General features: G+C 48.3%; 1 protein-coding gene across 5 annotated transcripts in view; it reads left to right on the top strand.

The window, feature by feature from the left end:
- TOX2 (TOX high mobility group box family member 2) overlaps nucleotides 1-14,403 on the top strand; it is a 129,231-nt gene that overhangs the window by 49,773 nt on the left and 65,055 nt on the right. For all 5 annotated transcript variants that reach the window (XM_059407048.1, XM_059407050.1, XM_059407045.1 and 2 more), the window contains exon 2: nucleotides 1,186-1,251. In XM_059407048.1, coding sequence (XP_059263031.1) covers nucleotides 1,186-1,251 — 66 coding nt within the window. The remainder of the gene's footprint in view (nucleotides 1-1,185; nucleotides 1,252-14,403) is intronic.

The following is a 14,403-nucleotide window of genomic DNA, read 5'->3' on the forward strand; positions in this document are numbered from 1 at the left end:
CCAGCTTCCATCTGTCAGGAGCTCTGGCTGCAAATGGCTCACAGCTGGCACGGTTCTCTGGGGAACTGTCCCTGGCCAAACGGGGGCTGCCCTGCTCAGAAGGTTATGCCTCCCCTTGCCCCCTAAGGGCAGCCTGCAGCCAGTGACTGACGGAACTCCATGGGGCGATTCATGCCCTATGGCTCCTCATGGGACCAGGCTGCTGCAGGTCTCCAGCTGAGATCATCTTTGCTGAACGACTTCCACTGCCCTGTCCTGCTTTCCTCCCTCCCTTACAGAATTTCCCGAAGAGCACTTCCCAAAAACTCACATGCATTTGAATCCTGGTCCCATGCTCTGCATTTAGGGAACCTGATCCAAGACACCTGTCTCAAGGGAAGGTAACTTACTGGAAATGAGCTAAGTGCTCTCCATGTTTTGGTACAATACCCCGTGGAGAGGGGACCACTATCATTATCCTCATTCAACAGATGAGGAGCCTCAGAAATTCAGACACCAGCTCAAGAATGCACATCGTGGAAAAAAAGCCAGCGAACCCAGAGCCCATACTTCCCCCATGACGCCTGCTTCCTACTGCAGGAAGATCTCCCTGCATCCAGACTTGGCAGCTTATCAGAACACAGGATTGTAGTTTCTGTGCATGGTTTCTACCACAGCCCTCACTGCCTGTGGCCAGAGGTGGCCTAAGGGGAAAATTTGGAGGTGGCAGGAGGCCCAAGCTTCTTAGGATGGTAAGACCTGGAGGGCATGTCTGGGGCAGGACTCTGAAGATCTCAGCCTCCCTCCATCATGTGGAATCCTAGCTCCAGTTGATAGTCTGATGTCCTTTTGGCCAAGAGAGAGATTTGCATACTTCCAGGGATGGGGAGCCTCAGTATCTGACAAGGGCCATCTCTCGCATCTCTGGACAAGGCATTAAGGGCAGAAAGGTTTTCCTCTCTTCATTCTGTGATGAATGGTGCCAATCCAAGCCCACGGGGGCCACAGAACAGGGGCTGCTCTTTTCACCCTAGAGAGAATTCTGCTGAAATGGGGTTTGGGCATCATGGCCTTGAGCTTGGCTTCCCCAGGCCCCACAGACCTTTCCCCTCCGTGCATTCAGTCTCCTGACCTCCTTGGATGTCTCCTGGGGCTTTCTGGAAAATATCGTATTCAGACCGACTTCTCTTTCTTTCTCTGTTCTAGTTTGATGGTGACAGTGCCTACGTGGGGATGAGTGACGGGAACCCAGAGCTGCTATCGACCAGCCAGGTGGGTGCACCATCCTCCCTGTGTGGGGGTCCAGCCTGGAGCTGGCCAGAGCTGAGCGGCTGCAAGGTGGGCCCAGGGTGGGGCAGAGCAGTGCGGCAGGGCCACCACTGTCCTGTCTCACAAGGATCAAGAACACCAAGTATCCCTTTAAGAGTGACGAATCCAACAGGGACCACGGTGTTTTCAGTAAATCACCTACCTGGCTATGGTTGGCTTAAAATGGGCACCATTGAAAACTTGGCGAAACTGCACATGTATTGTCCACATTTCCCATGGACAGAGGAGAAATTTTCAGCAGCAGCGAGTAGAGATGTCACATGCTCCCTGGTACTCTCTGCCCCTTGCCACCACATAGCACCCACGGGATCGACGCTGGCAGGGAGGCACACATGGCCATGCGAAGGCACACGGAGTTCTCCGGCCCACCTAGCGTTGTGTGGTCCCACTGGGGAGTATTGTGGATGTGACATACGGGGGGGAGAGCAGAGGCTTCCTGTGTGGTCCTCCCTGGGAAGGAGACAGAGTCATCCCTCTGCAGGGCTATCCTGGTCCCTAGCCCTCTGCGAGTTCCAGATGCCAGCTAGAATCTGAGTTTCCACTGAGAGCCTGGTCTCCAAAAGTTGGTAGCACCCTTACTGCAGGCTGGGGTGCCGGGGAGGGTCCTCACTGCACGCTGTGGAATTTGGAGGACGGTTCGTTAAGGCAGTGGTGCCGACAGGGTGGCAGCACCTCAGGGTGCAGAGAAACTTGGGGAGCTAGACGAGCCCGTCCCTGGAGCTGACCTCCATCCTCTGTGCAGTCGTGATGGTTGTGGCAGTCCAAGTCGGGTGGCTGGGCCCCCATTTTCCAGCTGGGGAATCAGAATGCTATGAATTCACACACATTTATGTGTGCCCTCCTGTGAGACAACCCCAGTGGTGGACCTAGATGAGTAAGGCATGGGCCTGTGGCTTTTAGGGTGCACTGCCAGTGAGGGAGGATCCCGTACTCAGTGCGGGGGAGTGAACTCTGCCGTGGGGCACTGCACCTCCCTCCCCCGCTGCTGCAGGGGTGCTTGTGCTGGGGCCGCCATCCCGTCCATGCCCCTTGGCTGGCCTGTGACCGTGTGAGCATCACAATGCTGGGGCAAGCCTGCCTTTATATGGCACTGACTCGTGCCGGCCTGAAAGACACTCTGGTGGGCAAGACTCCAGCTCCTGGAAATGCTCATTTTGGAAGAAGCCCCTGAAGTCATTTAATTGTCCGTAATCAGCTTGGACATGGGGGGGTCTCGAAAGACCAGAGCTTCCCCGCTCCCGAGCATCTCATCTGAGCCCTTTCGCTGCGTTTAAAGTGCATTTTGTTAGCGGGCTGAGCCTGGCTCTCAGAACTCTGGCAGGTGGAATCGGCATGGCTAAAACCCTGATGGACAGTGTGGCCACCATCCTCCCATGGGAAGGGAAGGTGGGGCTCGGGGTGCTCCCTGTGGGCCCACAGTCCTTTACAGAAGAGATGCAGGGCAAAACGTTCCCACAGGCTGCTCGCAGGAGCGCCCTTGCCCGCCACCCAGCGCGTCATCACTGCCGCAAAGCCTTTTCCTCAGTGGCTACTTCAGCTGAACTTCACCAGTCCTGAGAAGTAGTAGGTTGTCATTAATCCCATTTTATAGACGAGGAAGCTGAGGCTGGAGGATGTTGAGTGGCTCATTCAGGGAGGGGACAGCTGGGGCTCAGAGCTCCACATATTACTTTGCTCCATTCCTGCCTCAAGCCTGCCACCAACTTCCTTCAGCCAAGTGTCCCTTTGTCAGAGAGCTGTTCATGACCCTGAAATCCAAATTAGGTCCCCTCCCCTTGATTCTCTCTCATACACTGTGTCTTTTTAATCCGTGGCATCTGTTACTGCTTATCTGTGTGACGACTTGGCTGGCATCTGATTTCCACACTAGCCTGTGACTTCCATGAGAGCAGGATCTGGACCCTCATTCACTGTTGTAGCTTCCAGTGTGTTACAAAGCCTGACATGTAAAAGGCACTCGGGAACGACTTATGTGATGGGTCTTGTGGCCCCTTCTCTTTTCTGGACTTCAGTTTCCCTGGCAGTGAAATGAGGCAGTTGGATTCCTCCACGGGAATCCAAGTCTCTTGTGCTGTCACTTGGAGTCTCCCTAACTTAGCGCTTCATAGAGAAAACATCAGGGTTCCCTGTGATTGACCAGCCACCTGGCGGCAGGAGCCAGCCTTGATGGGAGCAGATTTAGCAATTGCAATCTAGACTTCCTACAGGGTGCCAGTTGGCTTTCGTTGCATATGAAGCATGTCAAGGGGCTCCTGGGTTGATCAGTCAGTTGGGCATTGGATTGCTGATTTGGGCTTGCGTCATGATCTCAGAGTCCTGAGATTGAGCCCTGCATTGGACTCTGTACCCAGCACAGAGTCTGCCTGAGATTCTGTCTCTCCCTCTCCCTCTGCCCCTGCTCTGCTCATGCTTGCTCTCTCTCTCTCTCTCTCTCTCTCAAATAAATAAATAAACAAAATAAATAAAATCTTAAAAAAAAAACCCTAAGCAAGTCAAAAGTTAACATCTTAAAACAACAAATATTTACATAGTTCAAAATTCCATGGGTTGGTGGTTTGGTTGGCTTAAGCTGGGTGGCTCTTCTGGCCGCAGCTAGGACCCCTGTAAGCGGCCACTGTAAGCTGCCGGGTCAGCTGTGGGATGGTTGGCATGGGGACTCACTTCTCTTCCAGACAGTCTCTTGTCCCCCAGCAGGCTAGCCTGAGGTGGTTCATGTGGTAGGAGTGGGTTCCCAGAGCAGCAAGGACAACAGTTGCAAGACCTGTTGAGGTCTAAGCTTAGAACTGGCACATGAGTACTCCCAGCACATTCTGTCACTCAAAGCAAGTCAGAGAGCCAGTGTAGACTCAAGCATGGGGAAGTAGACCCCACCTGTTGATATGAGGAACTGCCAGGTATTGTGGTCTTTTAACAAACCCATGGGAACACGGGATGTTGTTCATGCTGATTTTACTGAAGAATAACAGACTCATCCAGGTCATACAGCCCCTAGTGGCTTGGGGGGCTCCAGGATCCCTACTTCTTAGTATTTTCTTCCAGTCTTTTCCCTGAAGTACTTGTCTAAACCCCTCCCGGCCCCCCTCAATGTGTATCAAGTGGATACACACACGAACGCCCTGTCATGTTGTGCTCCCCCACCAACTGCAGGGATTGTATCGTTCAAGTTCCTGGGGGGCTGACATAAACATCCAGGCAAAATGACGGTCTCCTCACCAACAGAGGATTCAGAGTACAAACACGCTATATGTTTTTTTTTTTTTTTTTTTTTTTAAGTAGGCTCCTTGCCCAGCCTGGAGCCCAACGTAGGGCTTGAACCTACTATCCTGAAATCAAGACCTGAGCTGAAATCAAGAGTCAGATGCTTAACTGAGCCCCCCAGACAGCCTCAGAGTACAAAGAGTCTAAGTGGCATAAAATGCATTGAGCAAATGTTTATTGGGTACCTATTATGTGCAAGGCTCTTGATGTAAGCAGGAAGCCATTTCTGGAAGATGTGCTTCTAGAACATACCATTTCATTGTATTAAGAACCTGCTCTTTAATGTAACCTTCTCTTGAAACCCCATCTTTTTTATCTAGAAATGGCAGTAGAGACACAGTTCCCTGTGGGGTCTGTAACAGCCAACTGCACCCCCTGTTAACTTTCAAACCAGCTCTATGGGCTTGCAGTTTCTTTTGCAAATGCATACTTTATTGTTTGGTTTTTACAAGTTTCCACAAAATTCCTGCCTGGTTGCCTTAGCTTTCACACAGTATCCCCTTTCCCCCCTCCCTGGACCCTGTGTTTCCTTTTGTACCAGACTCCTCTGGGTGGTCTGAGACCGAGATGCAATTCTCAGGCATGGCTTCTGGCCCATCGGCAGCTTCTGGGAGATGGGGGGCCTTGTAGAGATAAGCTCCCTCTGCCCCCGGTTGAGAACAGATCCTCGCTAGGAGTCACAAGGACGATATTTCCCAGTTATGTGACCCTGGGAAGAGTCTCCTTCTTGCGGGGATGAGGCTGAAGAGGAAAGGAACAAGGCTGTGGGCTCAGCAGACTTGGATTCAAATCAGCTCTTGCATATCCCAGCCAGATGCCCTCTATAACCCTGAGCAAGGGGTGGCAATGTTCCGTCAGTTGGGAGAAGTAACGTTTGCCGCCCAGAGTATTTTAAGTACCTGAGAGGAGTGGTGTGGATTCCCATCACCAGGCCGGGACACCCGTTCTCCAGCTGCTGTGAGTGCCGGCTGCTAACTATTCACAGCTGCCCCTTCTCTGGAGGATTAGCCTCTGCCAAATGAGAACCCTGAATGGGGAGGAGTGTGGGGGATGGTCTAGAAGGCCAGGTGGGCGTCTGGTCTCAAGCCAGGAGCAATTCTGCAGATCCCCGCGGAGCTCCGGCTGACATGGCTTCCCTGCTCAGCTCCTTCCCCTGCCCTGTCCTGATGCCCTCCCTTCCCTTTGGAGTCACTTCTCAAGGGGAATGTCAGTGTCATAGGAACCCCAATCTCAGGCTCTACTTCAAGAGAATGTAACCTAAGATACTGTATGAACTTCCAGCATTCCATAAAACTAGCTGGGACTTATTTCCATGTTTTTCTTGTCCTAAATAATGCTTTGGTTACACAGATGACTCTCTTGTCACCTCTTGTGCTCATTTATAACTTTGTGCCTTTGCATGCACTGTTTCTTCTGATAGGAATTCCTAACCATTTTCACCCAACAAATGCCATTTGTCCCTTCAGGGGCACTGCGGATGTCAGCTCCTTAGTCTACCCTTCCTGGATGTAGGTAGAATGTCCTGCTCTCATAGTTGTAAATATGGCTTCCGCTAAAGATTTCTGACTTTATCCTAAGAATTATTGAAAGGGTGTGTGTGTGTGTGTGTGTGTGTGTGTGTGAGAGAGAGAGAGAGAGAGAGGGAAAGAGGGAGGGAGAAAGCCGGCACATGACTATTTCCAACACATTCTATTAGTCACAGCAAGTCACTGGGCTTTGTTAGTGAGAAAGAGATTGAGATTGAATAACATGATCAAATAGTACAGCTTTAAAAGCTCTTAATGGCAAGAGCAGATACAGGTGGGCCACATGGGAGGGTAAGTGAAGAATGGTATATCCTCTACTGTGGTAGAGGCAGAGGAGAAGGAAAGAAGTGGTTGGATCTAAGATATGTTTTGAAAATAAAGTTAGTAGGTCTTGCCAATGGATAGATCTTGGGTGAAAGAGAAATGAAGGAGTCAAGGTTGACTCTGAGGCTTCCCGCATAGCCCTTTCTCCAGCATGGTGGTATCCGTTTTCTAAGCTGGGAAAGGCCTGGGGAAGTGCAGATTTGATGAGGTTAGACTTGGACATGTTACATTTGAGATGCTCATACAAGTGGAGATGATCAAGTAGGGAGATGGCTAGAACTCCTTGGGGAAGTCAACTTGGAAGTTCTTCGCCCATGCTATTAAAACCCTGTGAGGAGGAAATTTGCAAAGACAGAGAGAGAGAAGAGTGAGGAGAAGACCAAGGAGCTTAAATGTTGAGCTCCAATATCTGAAAGCAAAGTGTAGGAGAAGACCTTGAAATAGGTTGAGAAGCAGTGACCAGAGAAGTAAGAGGAGAACACGGAGTCTTAGATGGAGGTAAGGGATTTTGGGGAAAATGATCCTGGGTCCACAGCTTCTTCCCTTTCAAAAGATAACTTTTATACAAATCAGAGATTTGTATGTACTCATGGCACAAAGGCAGCAGAAAAAACTTTAAGGTATACTTTACAGCTTTACAGTGGAAAAGATATTTCTATGACTCCAAGTCTTAGAAGAAAAGGCTTAAAAATTTGACCACAAATAAAAAAGAAAAACAACTTTTGTATGGCTAAAACAGCATAAGTAAAGTCAAAAGACAAATGAAAAATTGTGCCAAATTATTTTCAACTCACAATATAGTCAAAGGATTAATCTCCCAAATATATAAAGAGTTCCCAGAGTATACCTGCCTGGCAAATCCTCACCAGAGGATTTAAATGTAAATTCTCACTGGAGACGTAAATGTGAGACAGGAATCCATCAAAATCCTAGAGGAACACAGGTGGCAACCTCTTTGACCTCAGCTGCAGTAGCTTCTTCCTGGACACATCACCAAAGGCAAGAGAAGCAAGAACAAAAATGAACTATTGGGATTTCATCAAGATAAAAAGCTTTTGCACAGCAGAGGAAACAGCCAACAAAACCAAAAGACAACCGGCAGAATGGGGGAAGATATTTGCAAATGACATGTCAGACAAAGAAGAGCTCATATCCCTGATCTATAAAGAACTTACCAACTCAACACCCAAAGAACAAATAATCCAATCAGGAAATGGGCAGATGATATGACCTGACCTTTCTGCAAAGAAGACATCCAAATGACCAACAGGTACACAAAAAAGTGTTCAACATCACTTGGCATCAGGGAAATACAGATCAAAACCACAGTGAGATACCACCTTACAGCAGTCAGAATGACTAAAATTAACAAGTCTGGAAATGACAGATGTTGGCGAAGATGCGGAGAAAGAGGAACCCTTCTACACAGTTGGTGGAAATGCAAGCTGGTGCAGCCACTCTGGAAAGCAGTATGGAGGTTCTTCAAAAAGTAGACAGTAGAGCTACCCTACGACCCAGCAATTGCAGTACTGGGTATTTACCCCAAAGATACAAATGTAGTGATCTGAAGGGACACGTGCACCCCAATGTTTATAGCAGCAATGTCCACAATAGCCAAACTATGAAAAGAGCCCAGATGTCCATCAACCAATGAACAGATAAAGAAGATATGGTGTATATACATACAACAGAATATTATGCAGCCATCAAAAAAATGAATTCTTGCCATTTGCAACCATGTGGATGGAACTAGAGGGTATTATGCTAAGTGAAATAAGTCAACCAGAGAAAGACAATTATATGATCTCCCTGATAACGTGGAATTTGAGAAACAAGGCAGACGTTCATGGAGGAAGAGAGGAAAAAATGAAACGGGATGAACTCAGAGAGGGAGACAGACCATAAGAAACTCTCAGTCTCGGGAAACAAACTGAGGGTTTCTAGAGTGTAGGGGAGTGCCAGGGATGAGGTGGTTGGGTGATAGACATTGGGGAGGGTATGTGCTATGATGAGTGCTGTGAGTTGTGTAAGACTGATGAATTACACACTTGTACCCCTGACACGGATAACTCATTATATGTTAATACATTTTTTTTTTAAAGTTCCCAGAAATCAATTCAAAACCCTGGTAGAAAAACATGTGGGAGATATGAATCAATAAGGTTTCAGTACAGGAAATGCAAATGGATTTTAAGTTTTTGAAAAGATGCAAAAATCAGTTCCTAAAAGAAACAAAACTACCATTTCTCACCTCTTAGACTGACAAAAATGCAAAGGTTTGACAATTGACTCTGTTAGAGCCCCTGTGGGGAAAGAGGCACTTTCATACAGTGCTTGAAGGGAGAGTAAATTGCTGTAACTCTATGGAGAGCAAGCTGGCAACATCTATCAAAATTACAAATGCATTGATCTTTAACCCAGCAATTTCCCTTTTGGAAGCATACCCAAAAGATACATTTGCTTGCCTGAGAAATGGTGTCTTCAAGATTACTGGTCTTGGTATTGGCATAATGACGAAGAATTGGCAACAGCCCAAATATGTAACAATGTGGGACTAGTTAAATACATTATGTACATTTATCAAGTGGACTATTTGGGGCTCTAAAGAAAAATGAAGAAACTGGAAAGATAGGGAAGTTCTTTAGATACGCTGTTTATTGAAAAAGGCAGGGTGATTAACAAATAATAGTAGGTTACCATTTGTGAAAAAAGGTAGTGAGACTTTCTTTCTAGGTGCTTGTGTTTGATGAAAGCAACTCTGGAGGGATATATGGGAAATACTAATAGTGGCTTTGTACGTTGTGTGTGTGCATGTTTATGTGTATGTGTGTATTGTATGTGTGTGTTATGGAAACTGCGCACATGGACAGGCATGGAAAAGAGAATTTCCTTCATAGATCCCCAGGGATACCTGGTCCATTTTTCTTACCATTGGATCAGGCACACTCCTAGGCTGCGTGGAGGGTACAAGCAGGAACCCTGAAGGCCAGAGCTGGTCAGAGTCACAGGTGCAGTTCCCAGGCACCGTCCTCATGCCTTGAGGGTACAGCGTCCTTCCAGCCAGGGACCGTGTAGGATGCCTGGAGTGGGGAAAAGCCCAGAGCTCTGAGTTCCAGGTTCCATCTGCTCCATTTCCTTCACCTGGGTTGGTATCTATCCCAGCCTAGTCCTCAGGTGAATTATGAGGGCAGATGGTCTGTTGGATTTTCCCAGCCCAGATACTAGTACCGATGATGCTGATAATAGGGACATGTGCAGTGCACTTCCTTGGGCTCAGACACTAGAGCTAAATGTTTCCCATGAACTGTGTCCAGTAAGTACTGCTGCTATCCCATCTTACAGACGAGAAAACTGCAGAGCAGACAGAGAGAGACGGGTGGTTGAGTCGTTACGAAACGATGCACTGGGAATAAATGTACAAACAGTAAATGCATCGGGAGGCAGGAGGCCCTCCTGTCCTTGCTGCAGTAGAAGATTCTGGGCTTAGTAACTCTGGCCTCTGAGTCTGTGTACATCATAAAGGGTAGGGACGACACGGCTTTTATTGCTTTAATTAAAACCTGGGTGAAGAGCTCGCGATTCATATTAAAATGAAATTGTGTTTCGCTGGCTGTGGTGCCGAGAAGGGAATGGCAGTGATTACTGCTAAGATTACAAACAATCAAAGAGAAAAGGCCTTTTGCAAGCATTTCCTATTAAAGCCACAAACATCACACTTTAAAAATAATTATGGTTGTGTTATCCGAACATGATTCATGAATTCTGAATAAATATGAGGGGGTCTTGAAGGAAACAGTTTCAAGACCATAGATTTTGTTCAAATCTGATGAAATTTAATATCATTTCGCAGCTGGAGAATAAAATGCAAGGAGGGAAAAAAAAAAACCCCATCCTCTGTGTATGGAGAGAATTGAGTATATGTCAGACGGAAGTAATGAGCTTTCCCTCATCAGTCCTACACACGTGCTTAGAAAAATGGACGAGCCGCTCTTGTTTTCATTGAGAGAAAACTGCTGAGAAAGAGTTGGTTCTTACACCTCACAGAGCTTCATTTTGCATTCCAGGGGCTAAAAATATATTCACTTTAAAGCTCTATGTTCTTGGCTGTGAGATGTCTAAATGTTCCAGGATGCAGGCATGGAGGTGTCAGGGGAGGGATGTGGGGGAGGGGTACCATGGTCTGCGTTTGCTCCACCTCCCCCGTAGTAAAGGTCTTTTCCATAAATGCAGCACATGTTTACAGCATATAGTTTTGTTTCCTTCCAACTATTATGAGAGAAATTGAATCCCTGGAAACATTCCATCTCTCTAAATGGGATGGGAACAATGAAGATGATGCAGGAAGTTTATGGGTTGGGGGAGGGAAGGGCGGTGGGTTGGAAATGTAATTGTGAGGATTTTCTTTAAAACAGCACCCTGTCTCACTCTCAGTCACCTTGAACTCCGTGTCTTCAACCGGGCCTGGGTCTTTGCTGGGGAGTGTAGGAGAGCCGTCTGCTTTAGCAACATTTGTTCATTGCCACGTGAAGGCTAGCATCATGGAGTAGAGATGAAGCCAGGTGTGGGACCTTTCAAAAGTGGTGCTGGGTCTTTAGCTTTGGGAGAATTGGGAGCCTGGGTCTTTTCAGCCTCCTTCACCATGTACCTTCACCTTGGGTAGGTCATTTGCCTTCTTCTTCTCTGTGTTTATTGTTTTGTTTTGTTTTTTTTCCTTTTTGCATCTGTAAATGGGGGCTGAATTCAGGTTCGGAGAGACCTTCTAGGTTGTAATCAGTGGCCAAGGAGTTGGTTTCCTCCCCCCACTCCACCCTGGCCTGAGTCTCTAGGAAGGACAGTGGTCTGTCCAACATGCCAGAGACTCACCTCCCCGACATAGCTCAGTTGCCCCAGTGCTGAGGGGGCCTTACGGATGGAGGTCAGTGGCTCTGAGTGAGGTTCCAGCCCACCCCTGGTGACAATAAAGAGATGACAGTTGCTTAACCGACTGTGCCACCCAGGGGCCCCTCCAGTCATGGTCTTTGCGTATCCCGACTGGGTGACCTTGGACAAGTCAGCCAGCTTTCCCCAACCTCGATTTTGTATTTAGAAGTTCCTCAAAGTGATGCAGGGAGAAACAAATAAGATGCATTTATTTCCTAAGTTTTTATTACAGTTCCTGATATATGGCAAATGGCAAAGTTACACGAGGTGTTATTAAAGTATCCATTTTATAGATGAAAAAACCGATTTGCAAGAAAATAAAACAACTTGCCCAAGGTCATCCGTCCAGGATGTGGTGGGCACAAGAGTCAATGAGGCATCAGAAATACCAGCAAGGGGGGGGTGGGGAGTCAGTCAGCTATTTTTTTTTTTAAGATTTTATTTATTGGAGAGAGAGAGAATGAGCAGGAGGTAGGGGGAGAGAGAATCTGAAGCAGACTCCTTGCTGTGCACGGAGCCTGACACGGGGCTCAGTCTCATGACCATGAGATCATGACCTGAGCCGAAACCAAGAATCTGATGTTTAACTGCCTGAGCCACCCAGGAGCCCCACCGATCAACTATTTTATATGATGCAAATCAAATTGTGTGAAGGGTTGAAATTGAAAAGACGATACTGGAAATACCTTGTTTTTAAAATGTGCGAAGAAACGTTCCCCTTCAAATAACAAAGATAGTAGAAAATGCCTCTTGCCCACTGTGCGCTCGCTGAAGATAACGCGACACCTTCCCGGCCGCCTCCACTAGGCGGACCTTCAGCCCAGTGCTCCCAGGAGCAGCAGGGGCTATCAGGCCTCTTTCAGTCACACTAACGTAAAAAGGCCTTCTTGGGGCCTAGACAGCCCATTTCTCTGTCTCTCAGATACTCCAAGCTCATGGCTCTGGTGGAGAACAGAAGTCCAGGCGTGAGGTGGTCGCCTCTGCTGGGCATGGCATCCTTTGTCCTGCCAGTTCCTGGGAAAGTGTGGAGCACAAGGGACCCAGATGGGAGGGAGCCGCAGGTCTGTGGTCCATGGGACCCCTACATACTTCTGCCTTGTTCTCTCTGTATGACCTTGACCCCATTGCTCACCCTCTCCTGGCTGCACTTTCTACCACTGTCAAATGGGATGATACTACCTTCCTGGCAGTTGAGTAGGTCAAGAAGTGGGTATAGCTTCGTTAAGTATTTTAGTGTAGTTAGACATAGGGGAAGGCTAGGTCCAGATGTCTTATGTCATGTGTTCCCCTGTAGGGGTGTAGACTAGTTGAGAGGACTAGTTAAGTGGATATAAGGTAATCAGCTTGGCCAGGGCTGGTTATGATAGGAGCTTGGTAAAGTTTTTGTTGTTGTTGTTTTTAGAATTTGTAATTTGGAGAAGTAAAGCAAAACAGGGAGGGAACTAGGAGAAGGTTTGGTAGCTCCGTTCTGTGAATGCTTGCTACATCGGGCTGGGGTGGAATGAATAAGATGAGGTTTGTGCTTCAGGTAAACAGAAACAGAAATCTCACCGCAGGCCAGCACCGCGGGCCCCCGAGATGCACCTGTTTGCCCGATGGCACAGTCTGAACCACTGCCCAGGGCTACTGAGCCATTGGGAGGATGGCTTACAGGAGCCTGGGGGAGCTGGGGTGCATGACCTCGAGGGGAGCTGGGCCAGGCTGGGTGAGGACCGGGAGGTGGGCCGTGTGAATGACTGTTGGCTCTGGAGAGGGGGGAGGAGGGCCTTGTGGCAGTCTGCTTTGTGAGGTGGGCTGGTCTGTTGACCCCTTGAGGAAACCGCAGAGTTCTCTGTAACAGCACAGGCCTTGGAAGCTGATCCGGGCTTCTTCTGGCTGTTAACCGGGCTGGGACGGTCCTCAGGGAGGGCGGCTTGTGGCTAGAGGTGGTGTCTGCGTGATGCCTTCATGTGGGCAGTTCTGAGCTAGCTGCAGGCCTTCATAAACGCTCGCCCGAGACCGCAACACGAGCCGGCTGGCAGAAGGCCTGAGGGGGCATTTTGAATTTATTAAATATCCCCCCCCATGCCACCAAATGTAGAAAACGGAAAGACAGAAATACCCAGTTCGCCAGAATGTCTTCATACGTTGTTGTGTAAATTGGCACAGCCACTTTGGAAAAGCTTTTCTCAGCGTCTAAAGCTCCGTGACCCTGCCACCCAATTCCTGGGTGTTCATTCAACAGAAACGCATTCATCTGTTCACCAAAAGACATGCATAAGAACGTTCACAGTGGCCCCTTTCATAAAAGCACAAAACCGGAAGCACAGAACCCAAATGCCCACGCACAGCAGACAGACGAATGATGGCCGGAGAGTCTGGCGCCGTGGGATAGTGCGCAGCAACGAGAAGGGATGATGGACTGATGAATCTCACAGACCCTCGGGTGGGGGGAAGAAGTCAACCCCAGACAGAACATTCTGGACGATTCCATTTACTTCAAGCACATGAACAGGTGAAATGAATCTATGGTGGTAAAAAATCTGACTCGTGTTTGCCCTGGTTGGGGCGTGGGTCATGAGGAGTCGGGAGGGGCTTTGGAGGTGCTCATACGGTTTTCTTCTTTATTTGATGCTATTTCCATACGTCTGTCTGCTTTGTGAGGATTCCTCCTTGAGCTGTATACTTAGGACTTTCTGCTGGTTACCCTATGCTGCAATAAGTTAAAAAAAAAAAAAAAAGAATTCAAGGTATTTGCACAGATGTCTTCATATTTAGAGACGTGGCCGGATGGGGAAGGGGACCCATAGCCAGATGTCCTGTGTCGTGCATTCCCCGTAGGGGTGTGGGCAGACTAGCCCTTCATAGTCTGGGCAATTTATTTAACTTGCTGGGAGGGGAAGGACTATTTTCGCCTCATAACGGATGATGAACTGTGAAATTGCTCCAGCCGTGGTTCGCCCCAGGGAAACAGGTGGTACGGGGGCTTCCCCGGATCAGCTCAGCTCCATGGGCCCGACCCTCGCCCCTATTTCTCTATGGACTGAGCCTTAGGAAATGATTGAAAATATGATCCCCTGAAAAAAGA

Source organism: Mustela nigripes, chromosome 7 (genome assembly GCF_022355385.1).
Source record: "Mustela nigripes isolate SB6536 chromosome 7, MUSNIG.SB6536, whole genome shotgun sequence".
NCBI lineage: Eukaryota > Metazoa > Chordata > Mammalia > Carnivora > Mustelidae > Mustela > Mustela nigripes.